Here is a 21,977-nt window from a genome sequence, read left to right as displayed (position 1 = left end):
AGACAGTATTCCTGGATATAAAATATGTAATACTTGAATTTAACAAAAAAGCCTACAGACCAACCTTCTGAAAACTATTTTATTGCATATACAAAAGCTGAGCACTTCTGTAGAAAATTGTCTCTTCATCTCCAATAAGTAATGCTGGTTGGTGTTCTGCATCATGGGTAAACACAGCAGCAGTTCAAACCCAGTTTCTCTGCCCTGTGGAGCACAATTCCTGACACAGCTTGGTGTTGGTGCGCAGCAGGAAGACTGTGCAGTGTCACTCCATGTGCCAGCTGCATGCACAAGGCCCTCCTGTACCCACCCTTTCACTCACTGCTCCTGCTTTTACCAGCAGGATAAAGCCACGAGACCAAACAGACAACATTCAAATACCAAAAGAATGAAAGTAATTAGGACTAATACAGTAATTACAAATTTTCAAAAAATTTATGATTTCTAACTCAGATTTCTATTTCAATACCATTTCTAGCAAACGTTTGCTTCTATGTACGTTCAAGTCAAGTTCCTTTGGTACAAAGAACACTCTTCTGATGGTCATAAATAGATTTCCTATTGAAAACATTATTTTTGTACTGAACTATGTATAGTTACAAAAACCCCCAAAACACAGTAGCATAGGAGGGGCTCATCTGGAAGCCAGATTACAGCTTGGTGGAGAGACTTAAAGAGTGTCTCTAACCTCACATACTCATTACAGCAGAAGTTTGTAAACATGAGCCATCACAACACTACAAGGCATTCCTCTAACATGATACAAAATCAACAATTTAGGCTACTAAAATCTATGAAAACTGAACAGGCAAAAATGTTTCCATTGCTTCATTTCATGGGGTATGTTCATTGTCCTTATTAAGAGAAATTAAAGAAAGGAAAAGTATACACAGCAAAAAAACCCCGACTATTTTAAAGACAACACATTCAATTATGAAAGTCACTGTTGTTTCAAGGCAGTAGGTTCTATATTTACAGGTAAATGACCTCTGAGTATCCCTTTAAGTGCAATTTGAAGTGAAATTTTTGAAACAGTTCTGCAATGATATAGTCCAGGCTATCATTCTGGATGCTTAACCAAGAACAATTTCAGAAATTTTTAAAATCTGGGGGAAATCAGTGTTCCCTGATAAATCTGCCCAACCTCAGAGCACTGCTAACATGGCCACTCATTACACCAATGAGTTTGAAAATCCTCAGTCCAAAACCAGAGGGTTTAAATGAGTATTGTGTGGAATTTACCTAAGCTAGGTTTTCCCTTTGAACACATACACTGCCAAACACATCAGCCAAAGGAGTGTTCCTGACTGTGCAAACAAGAAAAGGCAGCAGAGGGAGGGTTTGTCAGAGACAGGCAGGCACACGTATTTCCTAACGACATCTAACCACGGTCCATGGGATGCAGCTGGCACTTTCTCCAAAACACACAAGGTGCTCCACCCAGCCAGTTGGCAAGGACTTGCCAGTTCTCAAACCAGGGGGAATTACTAAGCAGTAAGAGTATCAAATCTGCTTGTTCATTACCTTACCATCAATACACACACCCAAAATGCTTTTTTTCCCCAAAGCTGGAGTCACTGACTTCCCACAAACAGCAGCCCATAGGCCTTTGGATAACGTGTAGCAATAACCACATTCAAGCCCCCTCCCCAGCTCTCCGTGCTCGCTGCTGAGCTGTGATTTGCTGTAAGCTTGCTGCAGGAACCAGGTAGAAATGCACTTGAGAAGGTTCTAACCAGGACTCCGTTCAAGACCCGACCACCTCCTTGTCACTGCTGCTTCTTGGGCGGAACACGGGATCTGGCCACCGCGATGGGGACTATGGAGAGCAGCGCGAGGAGCAGGGCCCAGAGCGGGCGGTAGAAGAGCCAGCCCACGGAGATGGTCAGCAGGGACAGCGAGCTGGCCACACACAGGGCAAACGCCTTCAGTCCAACGTTCACCAGGTCCCTCACAACAGGAAACCAGTCCACTGCAGAGAGAATTAAACATGGCATGAAGCAGTTGGCAAGACGACAGTTTAAAAGAAAGTCTGATTCATGCCTAGGATCTGCACGCTAATGACTGCAATCAAAAGACAGATTCAAACTATTTATCAAGAGCACTGGATTAGGTGTTTCAGCAGAGCAGCATCAAGACACTTGATCACTAAGCTACAGCTAAACATATAAGACAATGCTATCCTCATCTCTTCAGACAGGAAGTAATCCAAAATGAACTGTGAAGATTTGTCCAAGGCTTGAGATGCAGAGGAGACAGATAGCCCCTCAGTTATGCAACACGTTTTGGGCAACTGATACAAGCTGCTAGCACCAAGATTCCTTTCTGGCAACAATACATCTTGGAGCAGCATGTATATGGATAAATAAATCAGAAAAAAAAGTTCACAGCTACAAAGCGAATATCTTTGATGTCTGAAGTTTATACAAGTTTGAGGTGTCTTGCTTTTCTGTTTTTAATCCAGCATTTTTCCTTATTAAAAGGATAAACAGAAACTTTCTTTGCTGTTTGTTTACAGTAGTGTAGAATAACCAGAGACAAAACTGTATTCCTATACTACAGGCAATTAGGACCTGTTGGGAGACCAATTATGTGTGGGAGCAGAAAGAAATTGTATTGCAGCACGCTGAGTTAGATTTGAAAGAACCAGCCCAACATGTGCTTCAGCTTTTTATTTTGGCAAGCACTGGGCTGGGATCTTCTGAGACTGGCAGAAGATATTTTTGGGGGGTTTTTTAATGTTCACAAAGCAACCACTTGGTTTAGGGGTCCTGTTTACCTGAAGTTGCCTACAGTGACTTTTCAGATCAAATCAAGTCTGAGTTCAAACCAGATTTCTCCTTGTCTCCAAATGAATTAACTCTCTAGAGGTTACGATCTTATTTCTAGATCATTTTACCTTTCTGTGAAAAACTTACCTAACGTGTAAAAGATTCGGGTCATCAGGCTGATGCCCACAAACATTGAGAGCCAGCCTGCTGCACGGAGAGCCCAGGTCTTCACGGTGTTACTCTCATGCTCCTTCTGAAACACCTCCTGAAAGCAAACACCAAGACATGCAGCCTGTTTCTTGTTCTTTTTCAAGATCCTCTTAATTCCAGTATATTATGAGCCAATCAGAGCCAAGAGCATTTTAGGAGTACAATTTCTCTCGTAGAAGATACATTGCAGCTCATTCTGCAGGGTCTGTGCACTGTGGCAGTACACTGCAACAGACTGAACAGTGCAGCACAGGAAAAAATTGCCCTCCTCTTAATTAAAACAACCTAAAAAGCACCATTCAACACTACCCACAGGCAGGAAGCATACAGGTTTTGCTGCAATTGGATACATTCAACATTACTGTGGAAAATAAGAAACTGTAATAAAGAAGGAAGAGTCTGACTTCACTCTGAAGGAAGAGAGAAAAGGCAACAATATCCACTGATGGCTGAAGGAAAGGTGTGTGAAAGAGAGCAAGCTGGATGCAAGGAAGAAAAGCTAAAAGGTATGTGTGCATTTCATCAGGCAAAGCAAAGCATCTCTTTGCAAGAATTCTGAGTGAGATTTTTTTCAAAATGGGTGGTGTGACCCTCTGGCTCAACAAAACGTTCACATGAAGACAGCTGGGACATTAGAAAGCACTAAATGGTAAGAGATGTTTAAGACTGATTGATTACTTGTATATACAAGTACTCAATTACTTCTTTGTAACCAGTTAATTTTCAATACAACAAAATTCTATCTAATGAAGATTCAGATCTTACAGCAGAGGGTTGATTCTATTGCTACTTTCAAGTCAAAACAAAGCCTTTTTAACTACTTTTGGAAGTCCCTGTGAACTTTTGACATCTGGGTTTTTTTACAGCAGGGCATGAAACAATCATTAATGGAAGCAAACCTACTAAAAGGAGTAAAGGAATCACCAAATTGCTGGAGCATGCAGAATTTATTGAAGCATAATGCTCTGCCTGAAGGTTCTTTCTCAGCCAGAACAGTAATAAACATTTCAAACAAGCCTAAACTCCTGTTATTAGGAGCTGAAGAGAGAATAACTCTTATGGTTTATTTAATTAAACCCTGATTTTTACTATTTTTACATGTGACCTGTTCAAAAGCATGTGCTTGCATGTGTAAGTGGGAAACAACCAAGGAGTAAATAAAAACAAAACAGGAAGGCGCAGAAACAATCTTTAAAGCAAACAGACAGAATGCGCAGAAACCTGGAAGGGAATGCAGGCTGTTGTCCAAGGAGAGAGAAAAGCCAGTGTTTGTATGAGTATCTCCTCCTCTAGAGCAGGTCTGAAGGAGAGTAGGAATTTCCTCTTCTGCTGCTTCTGCACTACCACCTCGAGTTTTAACCCTTCACTAGTAGAGTGTGGTATCTCACCTCCACAGAGAGGTCCCCAGGGTACAGAATCTCCAGAACATCTCCAGACTTGGTATGATATGGAACCAGCTGATCACCTCGCTGCCGAGCAATCACAGTCACCTTGAAAGAAAGGGAAAAATATTTACTGGTTACTGAGTTGGGAACAGAGCTTGCAAAATACAGAAACAGCAGAAGACTCACCTTAGCAGCAGTGCCCAAATAGGGATCATCTCCACTCAGACCTGCATAGAAGAAAGAGACACGAAGGTCTCCCACCTACAAACAAGAGAAGATTGGAAGTCAAGAAAGATTGTTTTACAAAGGGGAGTCACAGAAAAGACAACTCAGCACAGGAACATCCTTTATTCATCAACACTTTTTCTGAACATTAATGTCAAGCAAGAGGATAGCCAGAATGATTTCCAAGCTGTCCTTTTTTCAGGGCTAGCTGGCAGCTGAAACAGGAGAGCTCAAATGTTGTTTTGTAATATCCCCTCTGATTATGCTGTAGGAGCACATGATATGCTTTGTTCATTCCTTGTCATTTCATCTTTTGGCAAAACAGGGCGGGCAGCACAATCTGGCAGCAAGCTGTTTGACTGTACTCCTCACTACAGCAAGGCAGAGGTGGAACCCACCTCCCAGCACCATCCCTTTCCACTTAAAAGCACAACACTCAAAAAAACAGAGAACAAAGGAGCAGGACTGGAAGCTGTCTGCAAGAGCAGCGCTCATTCTGAAGGGCTGCACTAAGGGAGTCATCCTATGTGATGGTCTGCACTCCATTTTCTACACATTTAGATTGAAATGGGACATACCCCAATTCCTTTTCACACCCAAGTAATCACTGCTTTAGTTTATCTTTCCCATCTTACTTCTGGACGCCTGGGGTTGTCACTGTGATAAAAGTAATCTCCTCCTCGGGTAACGTCAGCATGGGGATCCTCCAGGTGTGACAAGCTCAACTGCTTGAAATCATCAATTTTATCCACGAGACCTAAGCAGAATAAAGCATCAAGCTGAGGCCCAGTGTCTAACCTGGAACAGCCAATTTGCTGGCTGGCTTCCTGATTATCACTTGACAAGACAGCTATTGTGGAAAGAACCAAAGTCCGCTGCTGATGCAACAGCAGACACAAAGCCAGTACAAAACAATCCTTACCCTTGGAAAGAACAAAGCTGCCAACCTGGACGTTAGGAGAAACAGCAGTGAAAGACTCCACAGCCATGGCACTGAGGAACAGAGAGAGTCCCTGATTAGTCCCAGAATTATGATCAAACTCTTGATTTGCAGTGTGTAATACACAGCACAGAAAAGGTACTATGGCAAACATGAGGAGAGACTCAAAGAGCTAAATGACTGTCATGATGTGAGAACAAATCCATCAAGAAACTGTCCACAGTGCATACTGTTGGAGTCATTAAAATAAGTTAAGACAAGGCATGACTGCTCTGAACAGCTGTAATTTCTTTATTCCTTTGTCCTCCCAACTACCAAAAGAACAACAGTTTCCATCTACTGCACTCTGTTATGAAATTAGTCATTTAGCTTTCATCTTTGATCAGATCCAGTGACAGAATTCAGAGAGACTGTGCCAGATGGTACCTTACCTCGGGTTTTTGTGTCCAATTTCTCGATCAAAGTTTCTGCTGTTCACAACTTCTGATTTCCACTCTGTATCTAAACAGAATGATAAGAAGGTTGAAGAAAAGACACTCGGATCTCAGTTACCGAAGACACCTCTCAATCAATCAGTTCTAGGTTACACTTCTAGTAATATTGTCTACATAAATATCTATGATAGTCTCTACTGTTACTTAGATCCATCCTCCTAGCATATTAACAGGGAATAGTAGGATTTAGGGTGAAAAAAGGTATTTTAGGGATAAAATTATAATTCAATTTTTCAGCTTTGCTGTTGGCATCTTCCATGATCAGGCTTTGATTCCTGGCTCCACTCTCTGGGAATAAGCTGGTTTTGTGATAACAAGGGGAAGGGGGCAAAGGGAGAGGAGTCTGGAGTGAACTTGAGCCTTGGAAAGGGTTAGTCCAAATGTGTTTTGCCAACACCCAAATCACTGATTAAATATTTAATTGACAATAAACTTTCCATAAGGTGAGTCTGTTTTGCCCGTGATGGTAATTGGAAAGCCATCTCCCTCTCTTTCTTTCAATCTGTCCTTCACTCCTGTTGTTTCCAGTTTCTTCCCCAGGGGAGAGTAATCAAGCAGCTGTGTGGGACCATGGCTGGCAGCCAAGGATAACCCACCACAGCTAATAATACGTAGACATTTACAGGACAGAATCCATCAATCTTGAGAGGACAGCTGTTTTTTCAGATGGCATTTCTTTTTGTTCCCTGTCACTGTGAAGCTGTTTTTCGTGGCTCACAACCACCAGCTTTGCCCCTTAGGTACCTTCACACTGCAGGGTGCCCATGCTTCACTCAGCTGAGTACTTCTATATGATCACACCCAGAAACTGCTGTACGCCAACATTACACACCTATGTGCTTTAATCAGAGATAAATGAAGCACAGAGACCAATCTCCAAATACACGATGACTCAGAGTACTCTTTGCCACTGGGTAGATCAGAATAACATGCCCAGTTCTGCTCCTGCCAAAAAGAGCACTTGGCAAAAGCCACAGTGCACATCAGAAAGTGCTGGTGGTTTTCATTGGCTGGTATCAACATCTGAACAGGTTCTCAACAGGCTCCCTTACAGGCTGGAACTACACTGCTTTTCCCTGTCTATTCTCTTCTGCTCACAGCTGACATATTCCCAATTACTGCATATCTGAAATGTAATCTCAGGTATAGCTTTGAACACACTCCCATCTCTGCCCATCTCCATTCACTGAGAACCTTATGGGCCCTATCTCTGGAGCATCCTTTCCCTGGAAGTTCCTCTGAACTTTTAGGGGTTGCAAAACAAGACTCGGATTTTCTGTAGCCCTTGCTTGCTGACAGCACATCTCCTTTTACCTCAGTTACTTCAGGAAAGGGAGGTTCTATCATTTGTTTAAGAAAGATAATTTTTGCTTGTTTCTTCACATTCCTTTCCTTTTTTTCCCAAGGAGAAAACACAGGTTTTACAACAAAAATCAAAATACACACACACATGAAAGTCCAAAGTTACATGCATAAAAGGAAAGGGACTTTCTGATGATCAACTTACTGTATGAATACTTTGTCTCTTTCTTAATCTCCCCATTCTCTTCATATTCCCTGCAGAGGAAAAGGGCTGGGATGAGAACCAAAACAGTGCACACACACCCCTGCTCAGGGCAGAATACACTTCACCAATGAAATGCACAGACAGATCTCTGGCAACACAGACTTATCTTTATACATAACCTAACTCTTCTCTGAACTACCTGTTCTGAAGATGCAGATTCTCTGTACCAGGAGTAAACTATACACAAACGCTCAACAGCCACAACCCTTTTATTCCCATGCTTCAAACAAGGAGGTGTTGACTAGATTGATGAGGAACAACCAGAATTAAATACAATGAGACAAGCTGGCCCAAATCAAGTCTTTAACAGATGCTGCACCATAAGCATGCTAAAACTGAGAAATTATTTTTCACACCTTCAGAGGTGACTTCACAACCTCTGACTTTTTTTTTAATGACATGAAAGACATTTGGAGTATGAATTCTGGGCAGTCACACCTACATAATAGCTAATAACATTCATACTACCATCAGTGGAATTATTAGAAATAGCATAGTTTTTCCCTATTTGAGTTGCAACTATTAGCAGAGCAGTTAACATCTCCCAAGGAAACTAAAGTGATTGTCTAAAAGAAAAAAAAAATCCAACAGCTCTAGAATTCTCTTGCTATAAAGAGGTTTGTTTTGTTTTGTTTTTTTCCTTAGGTCTAAGGAGAGAAAAAAAAAAATTGTGATAGGATCCTGGTAATACAACAGCCTTATAAACAACTTTTAAAGATTACTTTCACTTACTTGGAATCTTCATATTCTACCCACTGGTACATTTCCACGTTACGCTTAAGTTTGACAGCTTGAATGGAGAGCCCATAGCTGGGGTCAAACAAAGGCTGTGCAAAAATTAAAGAAAATACAAGTCAGTCTAAATGCTATACCTCACAACCTCAAACAATGTACTTTTATTACTGAACCCATTTACGTACCCCACTGTACAGCTAGCACTATCTTACACACAGGTGAACACAGTATAAATGTTATGAAAAACAAAAAGGAATGTCTCTTTACTGGCAAATCTGACCCTGAAGAATCATAATCAAAAGTTACTGCTATAGTAAAGAATGAAACCAGAACTGCTGACTATGGGTTTACAGGTTTCAGTGTTTAAACCAGGAGATTCTGTTTTGCTGGAAGGTGCTGTGTTACCTTCTGCAATGTGGGTGGACCACGGAAAATGACACCACTACTGAAAAGTAAGAACTTGCAAAGCTCCTGTGCTGCAAGAGCCTGAAGACTTTACAATATCATGAACACACAACAGGTTCCCTACATAAATGGCAATTGAAATGAGACACAAAGGCAGTGTGAGGGTAAACACAGCTAGAGCTGGCACGTGGCTTGGGAGAAGGGAGTCCAAGGCCATTCAGCATCTCCCTGATTCCAGGCCAAGAACCAAAGCTTGAGTGGTAGCTGGCAATGCTTAGAGGAGGAGAAAAGCCACGTGTCTTTTCCTGGATATCAAACAAAACTTCAGTTGGCAAAGACTTTTCCTTCCCTTCAAGCCTGAAATACTCTTATCTCCAAGGTACTATTTTATTTACCTTAGATGTACTCAGAGCACCAGCCAAGTGCACCAGTCTCCCCTCATTCTGCTGAGAGATACTGTGGATGCTGTCAAGACGAACCACAAGAGAAAGCCCCTCATCGAGAGACTTGGCTGTCCTTAAAGCTCGTCCCTGCAATGAAGAAAACGGAAATCCAGTTGTGGACAATCAACATCACAGCAGTATTTTGTGAACAAGATTAGCAGACAAGTGAGCTGATGACCCAAAGGAATGCTTGCATATTCAGCTCAAGGCATATTTTTGAAACACACTTGTACTTCTCCATTCCCTGTGATCCAGTTTGGGGCAGTACTTCTCACCCAGGCAGCAGGACCATTAACACTGACTAAGCTTCTCAAACAGACAGAAATTCTTCCTACAAGGCTCCAAACTTACTGCTCTTCACCTCTTACCTTGTTCATCATTCCTGAATAACTGCAAAAATGATACAAATTATGGTTCATTTTTCCACATAGCTATATTGACTCCTTGGCAGAAGTTTTCCCTGCCTTACCATCACATCCTGGTGAAGTCATCAAAGTTGGGAGTAGTTATTTTTCCTCTTATAGAGGTATGAAAGGTAGACTCTAAGTGAAAAATCCACAGAATTCTGCTCTCCACTCCAAAATTGCCAAAACACATATGTTTTCAATGGTAGAGTGTTAAGATTCCTGGCTAACTTTTTTTTTTTTTTTAAATCTAAAACCAAGACATAAAATAATACTGAGAAAAAAAGAATAAATAACATCCCCAATTTTGCAACATGGGGGATGAATTTCTTTAATGTAATTATAACAACACTAGAAATGAGAACCTTTTGCTATCTCAAGAAAAAAGGGAAGGCAGGAACGTGGCTGGCTCATGCAACCATCTTACCACCGACTGTTTCTTCATCAGTTTACAAGTTTTGGATCTTATCTCTCATCACACACTGCTACTGCCTCTACTACACCTAGTTCTAGAGAAATACTACCTGTGGCCTGTGGTTTCACTTTTCTATTATATCCTGAGCATAAGCACCAGGTCCCCAGACAAAACTTCCTCTTCTCATGGATCAATAAAGCTGTGTACAAACACTGACAGTATTGCACTTACTTCATTGGTGAAAAGAAGGTAGAAAGACAGAAGAAATGCCGCAAGTCCAATCAACATGCCTCCAGAAGTCTCACTGAGCCGCTCCAGGAACCCTGGTTTGGGTTCACTTGTAATTTTAACATGCTCTTTTCTGCTGCCCGTGTCAGAGAACTGTTGGAAATAAACCAAAAATGGCATATTGGTGCGAAAGGGGAAAGCATTCAGTTTCAAAACAAGTCTTCCAGCTTTGTTAGCACTGCTGCTCTACAGAGCAGAATCGCTTGCCTTGGACCAAAACTTTCCCATACTTATTAGATGCCTCATCACACTTTTGATACCAGAAATGCATTCCATAAATAAAACTCCAGCCTGATAGAAAAAAACCCAATTTTTTTTATAGTGGTTCTACATTTTCAACCTTCCTTCAGTCTGTCTCCAGGTTCTGTATTTGGTGTCCACACCCTGCATTCAGGCCATGACAAATTGAGTAATAGCCCTGAATTCCTGACCGACTAAAACATCGCTATAAATAACAAATTATGATTCACCTCACCAGTAAAAAGAGTGCCTGCACACTCTAAAATAATTATATCCATAGTAACAACACCTTAAAACAAGGCAGTGACACGGGACAAACACGAGAGTCCAGGGGTTTATCTGTGCGTACACGGGTTGTGAGGAGTCACCAAATCCAACTTCAGCACACGCACACGGCCAAGGCAGGGCATGGCGCTTCCCTGGCTCATCTGGAGATGCCCGGCGGGCTGTGACCGGCACAGGGCTCTGGCCACAGCCCGGGCACCTCGGGGGCGAACGGGCCGACCCAGGCGGCCGCCACACGGAGCAGCAGCGGGGCCGCAGCGAGCAGCACTTACGTTCCTCGACATCCTGAGCCTCTCTCACGCCCTCCGGGATCCACAACTCAGGGGGCCGCCAGAGCCGCACACCACCAGCCGCGCCCTCCTCCGCCTCAGGGCTCCCCCGCCCCGAGCCGCTCCCCGCCCGCAGCGGCGCACGCCGGGACGCGTAGTTCCCGCCGCGGATAGGAAGCCCTTCCTTCCTCCTTCCCTTCCTGCCTCCCTCTCTCGCCCCGTGCGGCCAGGCGCGGGGCAGGCGGGAGCTGTAGTGCGCCGGGGCCGGGCCTGGCGGAGCCCCGCGGCCGGCAGGAGGTGCGTCAGCGGCCGCCGGCGGGCCGGGAAGGCGCTTCCGGAGGCGGGAGGTCGCGGCGTGGAGCAGCGGCGCGGCGCTGCCCGAGCGGTGCTGGCGGGACGGCAGGAGCGGAGCGGCGGGGCCTGTGTGCGGCGCGCTGCGGGGGAAGGCACCGGCCGGCTCCGCCATGTCCTACTGCAGGCAGGAAGGTGCGCGCGGGTGTCCTCCCAATGTCACCCCGCCGGGCGGGCTCGCCGTGAGGCGGCCGGGGGTGGGTGCGCCGCGGGGTGACCGCCCGCTCCCCGCAGCCCGTGAGGGGGGAAGGCGCAGTCGGAGTGAAGAAGAGGTGCGGCAGCCGCCCGCGGTCTGCGTGTGGCGGTGGCAGTGCTGTTTCACCTCCCGCCGCCGACCTTTCTCCTCACGGAGGGCGGGAAGGGGCGGCGGGGCCATGAGGCGGCAGCGCGGCCTCGGGCGCGGGGGGCGGTGCGGCTTCGGAGCGGGACGGGAGCGGCCGGAGCGGGCCGGGGGTGCCCCGCAGGGACCGTGTTTGGCTGCAGAGCGGCTGAGGCGTGTGGGCAGGGCAGCCGGCCGCGGAGCGCCTTCTGCCCGCAGGGGTTAAATTTATCTCAGCCTAGCTGAGTGGCCAGAGGTGTGGGATTTTGCCTTTTTAAGGTTGATGGACAGGGTGGGTAGAGTGCGAGCTTTACTTTTCTGTATCTGTACTATGTTGTACAGGTTGTGGTATTTATGAGGCTTGATTACTTAAAGTGGGAGATAGATAGATAGATAGATAGATGCATGTCCACATCTATATAGATATATAAATAAATATCCTTGCCCTCTTAAGTAATGTGAAGTTGCTGAATGTAAGGTTTCAGACTGGGAAAAAAGTGCCAATAGTTCTAAATGCCATTTTTAAGTTACAAACTTGGGCACAGACTACTGATTATAAAGTGTATTGAGGTAGTCATAACCTATGGACCTCTTTTATGCTCTATGCTGTGCTTTAATTTTGCGAGATCCGTAAGTTGCCTTATGCAACTCTACAGAGTTGCAGTGAAGAGGTTAGAGTTCATGTGTTTCTAGCTCCTTTTATTTAAGAAATGATGAACTTTCCACATTGTAAAGTTTGCTGGAGTACAATGCAGAGTTGTCAGAAAACTGTTTCCCTTAAAAAAAAGTTTTAGATTTATCTGCTTTTCAGACATGTTTAAATGCATGGTTACTGAGCAAAGTTAAGTTACTGAACAACTGCTGGCTGAGGTCACACTGAGGGGCCAGAAGATTCAGTTTCTAATATGCCAAGTCACTGTAGTGGCCTTTATGAATTCAGAGAATTCTTGGGGACTTTACCATTCGTTTTCCACTCAAGGAGTACTTAGCTGTGTGCTCAGAAGAGTTTCAGCTAGCTATTCTCTGCTTGTGAGTGCCTCAGAGTGGGTGTTAGAGCTTTGCAGGGTTGTTAGAAAGTTAGAAATACTGAAGTTTCCAGCCAAGCTTCCCCTGATCCTGCTACAGAATGTTTTGGGTAAATGAAGAGCAGGAAGTTAGCTTTGTTGGATTTCTATCCCTTGTAATTTTCTCAGCACCTTTCAATGTAGTTAAGTCTATATGGTGACAGTTCTCTTCAGTTTTTAATTCAGATGATTAGAGTAAAATACTACACTAGTCTTTAGTGAAGAGCAGTGTTATTAATAAGTCCCTATTAAACACTTTATTGTTATTTATTTTAGTTTGTCTTTCATTCTTCCTTTTTTTTTAAGTCTAATCCCTTCATCTGTGTGAGTCCTGGTATTGGAGTAATTTGAGTTTGTTTTGAATTAGCTTTTTAACTTAACTGTTCAATGAACTGTACTGTGACCTGCAGCCATGACAGGACATTGCTATGAAAATTGGACCTTTAGAATAACAGAATTTCAGTGTGTATGTGTTCCTCTGAACTAGTAACTGTTCTTGTTGAAGGTGATTGTTAAGTACAACAATTCATTCACTATTAACATTAGTGCATCACATTGAATATCTCATTACCCTGTGGTGTTCAGCAGTTTTGTAAATGACTCTTTCTGTCTCAGATCTCTCTGAACTTTTGCTTCTTGCCTCCTCCATGGTAGGAAAAGACAGAATAATATTTGCAACCAAGGAGGACCATGAGACACCGAGCAGTGCTGAGCTGGTTGCAGATGACCCAGATGACCCTTACGAAGAACAAGGTCAGTAGTGAGCAGAAGAATGGAAGTAAGGGGTGTTACATAATATATAAAACCAACAGAAAACAAACCCTGTATGAATTAGAAAAACTTAGGCATATTTAAATACTGACGGCAGCTGGTTATGCAGTAAATACCCAAACTCATGGCAGTTTTAACTGCCTGATTAGGACATCACTAATCATACCCTTTCTTACAGTATTTCTTTTTCTACACTTGTAATGATTTCTCTTAGTGGGCTCTTCAAATAATCAGTTGATGGCTTTTAGTTTTGGTTAGTAGCCAGGGATATGCAGAAAAACCTTTTCCTTTTATTAATAAAGTTAGAGCCTAATCAAGTGAAAATTATGGTTGGTTGTTCTCTGTTTTAAGTAACACCATGTAATTTTCAGAGAAGCTGGAGTGAGTTGCATGTCACTGTCATTGATGTGAGTTGCTCACCTGGCTGTGTGCAGCTGAAATTGCCTAATTTGGTGATCTCTGCATATTTGATTTAATATCAATTTATATCTGGCTAATCCTATACTATACTGGTAGCAATATAATCAGTATCTTTCAGTGGCACATGATAGGTAAATTCAAATTATTGAGTTTTCAACTGTAATCACCTCGCCTTGAAAAGATAAAAGTTTTCATGAAGATTGCCGGTTCTTGTATGAAGTACGTCTAACCTGCAAATAGAGATTTAAGAGAGCAGAATATTTCTGAGACCAAGACTTATAATATTCTGGTTGCACAGAGTGTATTTTAAATTGTTTCTAATGTGTAAGTGAAATAATGTTCTGATCATGATGATTTAATAAATTTTGCCCTAGGTTAATAATTATCATGAAAGTCTGTGAGTTTAGGTTAATTTTTTTCTAATTGCCTCTACGTTTACAGGTCTTTTGGCCTCTTCACTTTGTGTGAAGTGATTTTATTGGTTTCAGCTCAACTGAGATTGAAGTAAATTCTTAAAACTGAAATTTAGTTAGAAAGTGAAAGTTACACTTTCTGAAGTGGTTCTGAGACCTTTAGAGGGCAGCATTTAGGCAGTTTACCAGCTGGAGCTCACAGGGTCTCTTAGTTAGCTGATATGGTGTGTAGTGTAATTTGAACCACACCTTCCTCATGTCATTGAAATAACTTTTTTTGTACATAGATTTGTGTTGAAATGTTACTGCATTTATCTGCCTATTTTGGCTTCATTACAGCTGTATGTAGTCAGTTCTATAGCTAAAAGTTTTGCTCACCTGCACTGGTAAGTCTGTTGATGATCCAGTGTGACATACATTTGGGTAATAAACAAGTCAAAATTAAAAGAACCACTTTCTTCTTGTTTAAATGTCGTATCAGTTGATTACTCTTGTGTGTATTTTGCTGGATATGGAAAGGCTGTGGTGAGGATGAGAGGTGATGGGGTTGGTTTCCTAGCAATCCTGCATTTCCAGAATGTTAGGTCACTTTCTTCTCAACAGTAGATCGAGACGAAAGGGGGAAAGCCAGGAGCTTTTTATGTCACCTTACAGTGACAGTGTGTGTCTGTGGGATTCAAAATGAGAAGCTCTATAAACTATGTTTAAATACTGTCAATAAGTTTGGGTGGGGGTTTCTTGTTTGGCTTTCTTTGTTAGTTTGTTGGGTTTTTTCCTTAGTATGTGGTAAGTTACTGCCATGTTTAAAGTCTGAAAAACCACTTGAATGACCCAGGGCTACCATGCATTAGATCAGAACAGAGAAAATGGACATATCACAGAATACAGCTGCATCTAGTGGGAGTGAAGCTTATGGGCATGAAAGACATGGGTAAAATAGTTTGGAATATGTTGAAATGCTGAAGCTCTGGCTTGCATGGCTTTTATTTAAAAGAAAATTGGGAAGGGTTTTGCTGTACCTAATGTAACATGCAGGCTTTTCTAGTTTAGATTCTACTTGGAATAGAAGACTTGGTTTCCAGTGTTCAAATTCTGTTGTATAATTAATTATAAGGACTCTTTTCATCTTTTCTGCTGCGCCAAAGAGACCAGTCATATCTGGGAAAGAATAGATGCATTAGCTAGACCTACCATAATCTGCATTGTTTTCTAATACACCTGAAACTTGTGTTTGAGGTTTTGGTTTTTTGTAGGGGCCTTTTTCCTACTTGAGATAAACATCTAGTTTGGTATTTGGTACTTTTTGATAGTTGTTATTTTGTCCCAGACATTAACACACATTAGTCTTTGAGCAGTCTATTTAATTGAGTCAGTAGATTGTTCAGCAAAACTTGTGTTCTGTTTCCCTTAGGATAAAAAAAAGTTGTATACTACTCTTATTTCTGTCAATATTTTGTTGTTGTATCAGCTGGGACATTTTGGTAGGCAAAATGTTAGTGACTCACTTCAAACTAAAAACATTGAAAGAAAAAAGCCACGTGAAATGGCAAGGCAGACAAACTGGAGTAAGTTCAGGTTAGCATTCCATACTGCAGTGAATATCACAGTTCACTGTCTGTGCCTTTTGACAGCTGTGGCCGATGGAAACAAATTGAGAATTCATTTGCCGTGGTTTTGAAATAGTATCGTTACTAGCTTCTTTCTAGTCCTATGTGTTGCAGATGGTGGAATTTAAACATGAAAGATTCCTGGTTTTCACTGACATCTTGGCTGCCATCAGTTTGAATAATTTTTTATTTTATTAAGCTTATATGAAGAAGAAGGCACTGATGAGTTTTATGCATGCAAAGTGATTTTTATTAGTGTTACAGCTGTGATGGGAAAGTTGGATAAAAGTACTTATGGAATTGGACTTCAAACACAGATTTTTGCTGGTCTTTCCCTTCTGGTTTTCCAGACTTGTTCCTGTCATCTTATTTTAGAGACAGTTTTAAAGTGGTTTCTATAGGGGACTGATGGAGCAAAACCCCACATTCTTTTAAGAAAGAACTTGATGAATGATCAGATGTACAGGACTGTTTCTGTGACTGATGATGTGCCTTTCAGTCCTGCTTCCTGTCATCTTACACTGTGAATCCCTGGCAGATAAACTTGTTGTTGGGATGTTTGTCATGTAACAGTGAAGAAACTCTTCTCAGAACAACAGTGGGACTTCATCACAGCAAGACCAAAGACAAGTGTTGACACAGATGCAGATGGTCCTGCCTTTGTCCATGACATGAACAGATTCCATGAGCCACGAGGCATTAGGTTGTGTGATGCCAGCAATCAATTGCTCACACAAATCTTGATCTGCTATGATGTAAACAGGGTTGCTTTTTCTTCCACAAGTGCAGGTTCAAGTAGATTGTGACTCACTGGATCAGTGAGGTTCAGGCTGCATTTGAAATTTTAATTCAATTTTAATTAAAAATAGTAATCCCATCTATTGCAGGCTTCCAGCTCAGGAAGAGCAATGGATGAAATCTGTTTCTGATTTAATAGTGTTCTAAGCTTGCTGATGGACTTACTCATTGATGTGTGAATTCTGCTGTGATTATGAATGAGGAAATGCTTGCTTTATTCATCTGTATTTTTGTTTTGTTTTTCTAAAGCATGGTTTCTGTGCACAGAATATCTGAAACTGATGCTATTTCAGCGATAAAATAGGTGTATGTCAATGATCTTGTGATGCCACAGAATATATCATTTATGGGATAACTCGCATAGTTGTTAAGATTTGCATGTTTACAAGGCAGGTCTGGTTCTAAAAGGAGCAATCTATTTTAAGAGAATTATTTTACAAGTGGTTTTATTGCTGTAGTGTCTTCAGGAACATTTCAAAATCTTTTTTTTAATTTCTTTTTAAAGTGCTAGGAAAATGACTTTAAAATGACTGGTTGATATTAGTGAGGAGGAATAGAGGACTTCAAAATCTAGTTTACAAAGCAAACTGTGTTTCTTCTATACTGTATGATTAACATCTTTCTGCTTTGTGTCATCCCTAGCAGTGAGGAATCTGGCACCAGCCACCCATTTTCTTGTCTCAGAAGTCCTGCTTTTCCTCCCGGTAGCTGGAGATGCTGTGATGCACTGGACTAGGTGTATCTTATCAGTACAGTGAATATTACAGATACTTTTCAAAACCATCTTGCCAAATAAAGCATGGTCCATGGAAAATGACAGTATTACTGTAGTTGACTGAATCGTGCTAAGGACACTGTTACTTTCTGTAATGAAAAAGAGTCTGATCAATGCCGAGATTTGACTGATTCAGTGTAATTTTCTGCTGAACTGTGTTGGCTGAGTTAGAGCACATCACTGATGAATTGCAAATCACAGTAAAATACTCCTTTTAATATAGCAGTAAATGATTGAGCTGCTTTTGCTGTACCAGTCAAAATTCATGATATTGCAGCCTGGTGTCCAAGGAGTTGCACCTGGGAGTGAAATGTCATGTCTGGAACTTTGTGATCCTACAGGACAAAGACAAGAAATAAGTTTATTGAATTCTATGACAGTATTTTAGATAATGTCAAGTTGTATCAGGTCCTAAATATAATTTCATGTTTGAACCAGAATTAATTCAACCTTTTTGTCTGCCAATGGTATTTTCATATCCCCTTCTAAAGGGAAAGTGTTGAAATTTAAGGTTTATGCATATGCTGTCAGCTTCTGCAGAAACTCAGCCCGAAGATGAAGTTAGGAAAGTCTGTTAAAGAGGAGGAGAGCAAAGTGTTCAAGTGGAGAAGAAACCAGCTTGGATCATAGCACAGTAGTTCTCTTGTTCTTCATAGATGAACATACCTGTGTGTGTTCATACCAGGTAGAGAAAGGAAATGGAGGTGTATTTATTGCCTTAGAGAAATGCATTAGAGACTCTAGAAGCCCAAGGGACCAAGTCTGTTATACTGAATTTCTAAAATCAGAGGAAAGGAATTCTTTAGCTTGCTGTTTGACCTTCATTGTGTAAATCAGTTGCCATCTCGAAGAACATATGCCCTTAAATCTTCACCTTGCCAGTCCACCAGTGAAGTATTTCTGTCATGACTTTAACTGTTCCAGAGCAGTTGTTTACAGCTGTTCCAGTTTAGAGTCTGAAGTGATACTTAACTCCTTTCAGTTGTGTTCTAAAGTACAATTTGGTTTCTGGCAAACAGACAGGCAGGCTTGCTCTCACTGTTCCTTGTGTTCTGTGGCACGTGACTTAAACTGTGCTTTACAAATACTCTGATTTTTTTCTTTTTTTCTTTCCTTTTTTTTTTTTTTTTTTCAGTTCTGGTCTTCCAGTTAAAATTTGAAGGGGGAAAGTTGTGGGTTATTATTCCAGAGTTTATTTAAAACAAGAAGAAAAATGCATCCGTTCGATTTGATTTAAAAGATTTCTAGTCTTAATACTGGATTTAAACTCTAATTATTTGTATGGCATGATTTTAATGCTTGCTTGTTCCCCTGACAGAGTCTGGCAAATCGATTGACTTGATTTCTATCTGTTTTGCAGTTCCCTTAGAATATTCTCAGTGGTCTGTAGTCCAGGGAGAAGGACTTAATTTAGAGATGGATAGAGAACTAATCTCACTTGTGCCCATTAAAGGATTATACAGATCAGAAGGAGAAACAGGCTGGCTGGGAAGTGAAAGGTGTTTATCAGCCTGGAAGCTACAGAGCTAAGATAGCACTGTTGGTACTCGAGGTCACACCTGCAGCCCAGCAGCTGTCACTGAGTGAAATCAATGTTCGGAAGGAGCATTAACTTTTCTTCTCTCTTGTTTGTTCAGGTTTGATATTGCCCAATGGAGATATCAATTGGAATTGCCCATGTCTGGGTGGAATGGCTAGTGGTCCCTGTGGGGAGCAGTTCAAGTCAGCCTTTTCTTGTTTCCACTATAGCACAGAAGAAATAAAGGGATCAGACTGTGTGGACCAATTCCGTGCCATGCAGGAATGCATGCAAAAGTACCCAGATCTTTACCCTCAAGAGGATGAAAATGATGAGAAGTCCAGCAAAGATTTGGAAGCTGCCTCTATGGAGGCCGCTGCTGCCAAAGAGGAGAAGGGATCCAGCTAATGAAGATGCAAGGAGGCTGTTGTCTCCATTTCTCATTTTCAGAGACATGGACTTTTGCAGTGTGTCTGTCTTCTGAGTAGTGAGGAAATGTTTCACCATGTTCTGTGCACTGTATCATAATAAATAACTTATTGCTGAAGGAGAAATCTCAGAGCTACAGCCTTGCAAATAAGTACTGCAGAAAGAGTGAGTGTGTGTATGCACTGTGTAACCTGCTTTTGGACACAGTTAAAACTTTAACAGCTGTTCTTTACCCTCAAGTTTTCCTTGAGTTTTGACTTGAATAATGTCTTGAAGAACATAGCTTTCAACTAAATTCCACTGGCACACCAGGTCTGTCTTCATTTCATTATGTTCTGATCAGTAGCTGCTTTTTTTTTTAATGTATTCCGTTCTGTCAATAGAAGTTGCATTAAATGATTGTTTTTCCTTAAAGATTTTTTTATTTTTTTTGCCAAAGTGATGCTAGACATTGAAAATGGCCTAGATCGAGAATTTCTAAAATAATTTCAAATGGTCTTACTAGATTATGGTTGCATTTTACTACTGGCATCAGATCAGGACTGCCAGGAAAATGTTGAAATGCACATCTTCTTTGATTTCATTTACTTACTGTGATGGCTTTTGCATTTTTAAAATTGGTGTGTTGTGCAAATGATGATTAAGATGAACGAAAATAATGTTGGTCACTGGCTTTATTTTTGCAATGAAAATATAGCTTTTGGGTTTGGTTATTACCTTCTCCTTCAATGTATAGATGGGCACTTGTAAAATACTTTGAGAATACAATAAATTGTTACCTGGTGTAATGATCTCAAAACAGATACTGTGACTGAAGTGCATATTAAAAAGCAAATACTTTTTACCCTCACTGGAAGCTTCTGTGTCTTTATGGTGTGGTGTTTTGTTTGGTTGTTTTTTTTGTTAATACTGCTTGGATTTGAGAACTGTTCTATGCTGTAAGCAGACCTTGAATCAATTTGTGAGTTGTGAGGATCAGTTGCTGCAGCTTGTCAGATTTTTATTCTTATGTTGTTCTTTTCTCCCCAGCCCAGGCAAGAAGACATAAAAAACCTAAAGCATTTTCAGTAGCTGTAGTGGACAGCAAATAACATGAACAGCTATTAAAATATTTGAAAATTACTTAAGAGGTTCAAATAATTTAATACTTCACCATAGTTTAATAGCTGTAGATAAGGGAATACTGCATTGTTTGTCTTTCCTAGCAAAACATAGGCTGTGAGAATTTTTCTTTTACAAAAGAAATTGTGGCTGTGGCTTCAGTAACTTCATTGCAGATTGGTTTGGGTTTTTTTTTCTCTCCTTATGCGTTGGTTACCTCACCCAAAGCAGAAAAAGTAGTAGTGTCAGTAATGCAGCCCACGAAGTCCAGCGATGTTTAAGCACTTGCCTTTCTCTGTGGGCAGCTCTCTGGAGTGCTCAGGAGCATTAATTTGATACAGCACTTTGGTATCTTGTTTGCATAAGTGAATTCGGTGCTACTGATGTTTCTGAATGTTTGAGGGGAATTTGTCAAGTTTTACAGCGTGTTTGAGGTGTTTGTATTTCGGTGCAGCTGTTGGATCCTCAGAAAAAAATTTGTAGGCAATTAAGTGGCTGACAACTACTGTGTTCTGACAGCAGTGATAGCGGGGACTGCATCTCTGCTTTTTAAGGAAACAAAGTGACACAGAACTTCTCAGTGGGACTCTTTCAGGCTTAGGAAGCCCAGTGCCAAGTAAACCTGAGTAAATAGGCACAAAAGCAGCCGAGATAAACTTTGGCACTTAGGCAGTTGGACCGTGCAAATGAAATCTTAGGCAATAGATAAACACTGGGCACCAAATTAAAAAAAAAAAAAAATCACATGCACCCAAGCTTTTGGTTGTTCAAATGGAAATCCAGTGCATTCTCTGTGAGGAAGCAAGAGCTGCTTGTGAAGGGGTGCTCTGTTCTAACAAGTTGCCTTTTTTTTTTCTGTGCTTTTCTTTCCTACGTGGCCTCTGCACTCTAAAGGGTTGGGATTTATCCTCTGTATTTGTAGCATCTGTGTACAAAACATCAAATGTGAGAATCTTGGCCTACAGTAGGTAGGGACGTGCATCTAATACAGACAGAGGGAACCTGGAGCATAATCTGACGTGTTTGAAGGTGTGTTTAGGATGGATTTGCTTTTTTCTGACTGTTGTGGCTTGGTAACCTGTCATGCTACATCCAGTACAGATAGGAAGTATGCGTAAGGATCTTGCATCAGAAACTGAGAAGCACTGTGTAATATATTTGAAGTGTTTTGAGGAAGGAAGTCATAGCTTTATTCCTAAATAGTTCTTGTGGAAATTTTTTTTTGCTATATAAATTCATTCAGTTGTGAATGCATAGATAATACAAGTCCTTGTTTCTGTTTCCCAGCATTGCTTCATTTATGTGATTTTCCTCTTATGGTTACATGCCCCAAT

At 41.4% G+C, this 21,977-nt stretch overlaps 2 protein-coding genes across 2 annotated transcripts; one reads left to right on the top strand and one right to left on the bottom strand.

Annotated features, from left to right (window-relative positions):
• Positions 1-65: 65 nt before the first annotated feature.
• TMEM43 (transmembrane protein 43) lies at positions 66-11,358 on the bottom strand. Its single transcript, XM_039559004.1, has 12 exons — positions 11,080-11,358; positions 10,226-10,375; positions 9,128-9,262; positions 8,325-8,419; positions 7,533-7,582; positions 5,963-6,032; positions 5,514-5,584; positions 5,227-5,348; positions 4,553-4,627; positions 4,370-4,471; positions 2,919-3,036; positions 66-1,972 (listed from the first exon to the last, which is right to left on the bottom strand). Exons 1-12 carry the CDS (start codon positions 11,089-11,091, stop codon positions 1,770-1,772), a joined length of 1,203 nt encoding a protein of 400 aa, XP_039414938.1. The 5' UTR covers positions 11,092-11,358; the 3' UTR covers positions 66-1,769.
• A 39-nt stretch (positions 11,359-11,397) lies between these two features.
• Positions 11,398-20,392, top strand: CHCHD4 (coiled-coil-helix-coiled-coil-helix domain containing 4). Its single transcript, XM_039559005.1, has 3 exons — positions 11,398-11,562; positions 13,465-13,563; positions 19,232-20,392. The coding sequence occupies exons 1-3, from the start codon at positions 11,541-11,543 to the stop codon at positions 19,519-19,521; spliced, it is 411 nt and encodes a 136-aa protein (XP_039414939.1). The 5' UTR covers positions 11,398-11,540; the 3' UTR covers positions 19,522-20,392.
• Positions 20,393-21,977: the final 1,585 nt, after the last annotated feature.

The sequence above is a fragment of the Corvus cornix genome, chromosome 12, assembly GCF_000738735.6.
Source record: "Corvus cornix cornix isolate S_Up_H32 chromosome 12, ASM73873v5, whole genome shotgun sequence".
Classification (NCBI taxonomy): domain Eukaryota; kingdom Metazoa; phylum Chordata; class Aves; order Passeriformes; family Corvidae; genus Corvus; species Corvus cornix.
This window is presented reverse-complemented; position numbering and strand designations above follow the sequence as displayed.

Excerpts from the sequence above, each read along its gene's own strand:
- TMEM43 (XM_039559004.1), bottom strand. Across the intron at positions 3,037-4,369 it reads CTGGGGACCTCTCTGTGGAG|GAGGTGTTTCAGAAGGAGCA; the intron begins GTGAGATACCAC and ends GTTTGCTTTCAG. Across the intron at positions 1,973-2,918 it reads CCGAATCTTTTACACGTTAG|TGGACTGGTTTCCTGTTGTG; the intron begins GTAAGTTTTTCA and ends TTCTCTCTGCAG.
- CHCHD4 (XM_039559005.1), top strand. The coding sequence starts at position 11,541 with ATGTCCTACTGCAGGCAGGAAG. Across the intron at positions 11,563-13,464 it reads GTCCTACTGCAGGCAGGAAG|GAAAAGACAGAATAATATTT; the intron begins GTGCGCGCGGGT and ends CCTCCATGGTAG. Across the intron at positions 13,564-19,231 it reads TGACCCTTACGAAGAACAAG|GTTTGATATTGCCCAATGGA; the intron begins GTCAGTAGTGAG and ends TTGTTTGTTCAG.